Below are 5,549 nucleotides of genomic sequence, written 5' to 3' on the forward strand. Positions count from 1 at the left end.
GTTAATAGCATAATATTATTACAAAAGTAGTTTTTGATTTCGATGAAGAGAATGTTTTGTTGTCTTATAATTTATATTCTCAGTGTTATATGTGTTAATGTTGCACTGATACGAAACGATGACTTAAAATCATAAAAAATAATATTATGACTACAAACTATTTCATAAAATGTGAAATTACGTAAGTACATATTCTGACGTCTGAATATTCTATTTTTAGAGTGGGGAACGATAAAAAATGTTGCCTTTCTCAAAAAAAATAATTTTGACATCCCTTATCAAGTTTTTACGAAGTATGTAGTAAATAGTTAATAACCAATAGTGTGTTATAATACATTAATACCATAGCTGTTAAGACTTATGAATTTTGCGTTTAAATCTACGTCAGGCGCAAAATCAATTTTAATACGACCTATATATATATAAATTATTATAATATTGAGGAATATTCATACGATACTTTTCATCTAATTCGTTATTTTATTGTACTAAATTGAGACAAACGGCTAACCCTGGGTAAACGTCCAAAATATTTTCATAATACAAATTATTGTTATGACGATTGGACGTGATGTAAATGATTACCTGGTTTATGTCGATATGCTAACGTCAAATACGATTTCCCATTTGTACTATACTAAAAAAAAAAAATTGCCAGTTTTGGTTTGTTAAAGTGATTAATAACAAAGTCCCGGGCTAACAGCAAATACGCACTTAATACAAAATTATTGTTATGAGTAAACTTCAAAAATCATAGTAGGACAATGTTAATGTTCACAAATTGGTATTCACTGTGCACTATTATTATAGTGCCACTATAATGTAATAATGTATATCATTATTCGAACACAAGTGCAATTTAATTTGAATTCTACAACCACTAGGTTGTATAATATTATGTTACTATATATTACTTGAATTCTAGTAATTAGTAAAGGAAAATAACAAATAAATTACTACAGTATAATTATTATAATTATATTCTAGTTAAACATATTATAATAACACTGCAAGGCATTCACAACACAACAAATGTCTCAATTTCAAAGCGAATATTCGATTCGAACGGTATTGTCATAATTAAGAACTGGGATACATAAGCGAATTTGTATTATTTTTTTTAATTGCCTACAACTGATATTATTATAGGTAGTTGTATTGTAATATAATGACTGTATATTGAACAGAAATAATTTATTTTACAATTATAAATTATAATATAATATGACGTATAAAAACATAACTATGAACGTGGCCGTTCTGTTTTTAAAAATTGTATTTTCTAGATATTGAAAATATTTTGTATAATATCACAATATTATAATATGATACGACGAGTATTTTTATATCTGTATAATATCTATAATTCCGTGCAACTAAATCGAAATATTATATACAATTAGATTTGAAATCAAAAAAAAATAATAAAAATCATTACGAGTAAAGCGCAAGCTTGTTGCGTGTTTATTCAATTTATGTGTGACGTGTGTACACAACATTATATTATACCGAGTTCCTGCCAACCTACTGTATTCCGTTGCAATTCGTAGACATTACCTGTTCAAACAATTTGGTTTGTAATAGTTGTAATTTCGTTTCGATTCAAAGTGCTCTTAAACGCTGAACACGCCATAGGTAATATTATAATGCAAGTCTCTATAAGTTATAACATATAGACGAACCCATGACATTTTTCAGGTAATATGTCTATTGGGCAGGGCAATTACCGACACGTTTTCGATTTATTATTCATGGTAAAAGTGTTGTAGGTATGCGCACCTAATATGCATGATAATGATGGAGATTCACTCCATTCGCTGTGGCGGCGTTAGTTTATATGAAATGTAAGTATTGTATTTATTATAGGTATAACAGAAATTAGAAAAGAGATTTAATTCAGTTTAGTAATATTAAGGAGGGCCCTTGTGTAATTTACACTACACAAAACCGTATAAAAGTATATTATTATGCCATTATGTAATCTGCGCAATCTTGTACGTATAACATTTTTAATTTATGCCAAATTTAAATAATTAATAATAGTTAATTATTCGTATGTAGTTTATTCATCAATCAAGTCAATTTTAATAAATATATTTCATGATAAATATTAAATTGTACATAAATAAAAATAAAAAATTAAGCTTATTGTAATTGAATGTATTTTAACTTCTTAATACTTATAATAATTATTAATTAATAACAAAATATGTAAAAATCAGGTAGGTATATTATAAATTATAATTCACTGTGATTCGTGCATGTTATTAATTCAATTTTAATGTGATATGAGTATGAATGATGTGAACTTAGTTAATTTATCGAGTTAATTACAATAATTGAAATTGAATTAGTGGTGCAGATGTCACATGTATGTGACAAGTTGTTTAGCAAAAGTACCAATTTGACGAGTCATCGACGCACACACACTGGCGAAAAACCATACCCATGCGATGTATGTGACAAATCATTCTCTGGAAGTAGCAATTTGGCGAGACATCGTCGTACACACACTGGAGATAAACCGTACGCGTGCGATGTATGCGACAAGTCATTCTCTACCAATAGCAGTTTGACGGGACATCGACGCACACACACTGGCGAAAAACCATACCCATGCGATGTATGTGACAAATCATTCTCTGTAAGCAGTCATTTGACGAGACACCGACGCATACACACTGGTGAAAAACCGTACGCGTGCGATGTATGCGACAAGTCATTCTCTACCAATGGCAGTTTGACGGGACATCGACGCACACACACTGGTGAAAATCCGTACGCATGCGATGTATGTGAAAACTGGTTCAGCCAAAGTAGTGGTTTGGCGATTCATCAGCGCACGCACACTGGTGAAAAACCATACGCTTGATGTATGCGAAAAGTTGTTTAGTAAGAGTGGCAGTTTGACGGCACACAAGCGAACGCATATAGAACACTCATCGGATTGATCAAAGATAATTGATCCATGGGCCATATTAAAATAGTATAAACCTTGATAACATATTATTATGACAGCACTGTCAAAGTGTTAATTTTCTCATGTAGGTACATAGTTTTTCTCAATACTAAATTGCCAATTTTCCATGTGCATAAATAAATTCTACATTTTGTATGGTTTTCAATGTTTAAAATACTAATCATTTTTCAATTTTTTATTGAAAACATTGTGTAATTTGGATTTTAAAAATATTGTCAAGTTAATTATATTTGGAGCCCATCACACCAGGGGAATGGGGATGTTTATGTACCTAATATGAACGAATCAATTTTGATCGTATTGTTGGTTCAAAAATTATCATTTGAGGCGTGACATCAACGCATTTTTTTTTATCATTGAATAATCAATACATTCATCATTCCACTTAAAATTTAAAATATGGTAAAATAGGACATTTTACAAAAAAATACTTTTTGAAAAAAATCGATTTTCTTATTTTTGTTATAATTTTGAAAACAATAGATACTTGAAATGTTCAACGAATATTTCTGCTGTATTCATATTTGGGCCCTTATTACAATTTTTAGTCGCAGCAGTGAGGCGTATAATGGACAAAAATACTGGTCACTACCATCATGGCCAACGTTATTTTCTATTATTATTATTATTATTATTATTATTATGTGCATACGGTCTCCCGTATACGCTGCCACCGCCAAAGTCCTAATCAAAATTCGAATATGTCTGTACGTAATGAATACTTCTCATTTAATAGAAACGTCCCGAGACGAGGGTTGGCGTGTATACATAATATTATTACGGGCACCCGACAAATGCGCGCGAGTTGTGATGAAAAGTCGTAAACGTAGGTAGGTATACATTATTTTATGTTTATATTTATCGGCCTTTGCCTCGAATCGCATATAAACACTGCATTGCGTACCTATATAGGCTATACATCATATTATTAAATATATACGACCGTCCGTCGTCGCTTCTACGCGAGCACTCAAACACACCAATAGTGGATTTTTATGTTCTACAGTTGAGAAGAATCGTACGGTTTTTTTCAAAACCGTAATCATGAATATTTTTCAATCCGATACGGCGTGGATTTTTGTTTTCGGGCGCGAAGTACAAAATAAACATAATAATATACTGTGCGCAATTTCTATGCATATACAGTGTGTAACTGTAAACATTTTTAAGTTTGCTGTGATATCGACTGCAATGTAATCGTACCAAATTTTGGACAAAACTGAAAAAATCAATTTCACGTGGACATATAATTTGGTGGTCTTCCGTGGACAGTGACTTTAGTTCACATGGATCGACGATTGAAATTTAAAATTTATTGAAGGGTATTCATCTGTAGGTACATACTACCGTTTTGTATATATTCAATATAGGTAGATACAATTTTTAGTCATACTGTATATGACAGAGGGTTAAAAAATGGCGACCCTTGGACGAAGTATAATATCTGGCTGGCAGATAAGAAATTAATTTTAACTTTTTTTTGTAGTGAATTAAATTATGTTCTTATTTATGTTGATTTGAATTGTTCGTTACTTATAAGTAGGTAGGTCCTTTCTTTGAATGAACATAATATACATTTTGATTGCCACCAAAAACTTCTTGAAATCTCAAGTTGCCCTATAAAAATATTATCTGGAGTCCCTATACTCATAGAGAGTCTGGGAATTGCGTTTATTAGCACTTTTGTTTCAAGGCCAATTTTAGAGTTCATATAAATATTAATTACGGTTTATAATCGTGATTTAGGAGCATTTTTACGATCAGAAAAATAATATTAATTTATAAACAATTTTGCAGGTCTTATGAATATGGGACATTTAATGTATAGAAAATATAATTTTAGCATCGCTAAAGCATAATATTTCTAACTGTCACGTTATCGAAAAAAAAGTTTCAAGGAGGATATATTGTGTTGTATCTTGTATGTTTGAGTTTGAAAATAAATACAAATTCCGTTATAGCGTGTTACATTAATGAAATCTTTTTATATATTATTCATAGGACTACGTGGTGTGTAATAAATACTAAAATTATATTTGAATTAACAAACATCGTATGCATAATATATTATAGTTCCAAAGTTTTGTTCAGAAGTCTATTCGCGCTTAGTCAGCCCTATGAATATGCCAAGATGTATGAACGATGATAAACTCTTTGTACTAATAACTAATAAGGGATGAACTATAAATAACATTAAACGGTATTAAGTGACTACGTTGCGTTGCACATAAATCAAATTTAGCGCATTCAAATCAAAATAATAGAATAAACGGTTTAAAAAAAATAGACCAACTACGATTAATTATAAACAAATGCGTGCGCTGATATTATTATTTTATATTATTATATTTCTACCGCAAGTTCATTTATGGCAATGCAACATGATCAATATATTTACTGGATTTTATTAACCGGGAGGTTTAGTTTTTAAGAGTTTTCATGATTAAAAGTTAGTTCAGCAACTTCAGTAATTTATAGAAGTTATGTAATTAATTAATAATAAATTCAATTATTGTGCACTTCATGACGTGAATGCGATGTGGAAGCTATTGTTTTTATAACGGTTGCA

General features: G+C 30.3%; 1 protein-coding gene across 1 annotated transcript in view; it reads left to right on the forward strand.

The window, feature by feature from the left end:
* LOC100165760 (zinc finger protein 271-like) overlaps window positions 1-5,549 on the forward strand; it is a 103,278-nt gene that overhangs the window by 72,263 nt on the left and 25,466 nt on the right. The window contains exon 2 of the mRNA XM_029485243.1: window positions 2,363-2,705. Within this exon, the coding sequence (XP_029341103.1) occupies window positions 2,363-2,705 (343 nt within the window). The remainder of the gene's footprint in view (window positions 1-2,362; window positions 2,706-5,549) is intronic.

The sequence above is a fragment of the Acyrthosiphon pisum genome, chromosome X (assembly GCF_005508785.2).
Source record: "Acyrthosiphon pisum isolate AL4f chromosome X, pea_aphid_22Mar2018_4r6ur, whole genome shotgun sequence".
Taxonomy (NCBI): Eukaryota; Metazoa; Arthropoda; class Insecta; order Hemiptera; family Aphididae; genus Acyrthosiphon; species Acyrthosiphon pisum.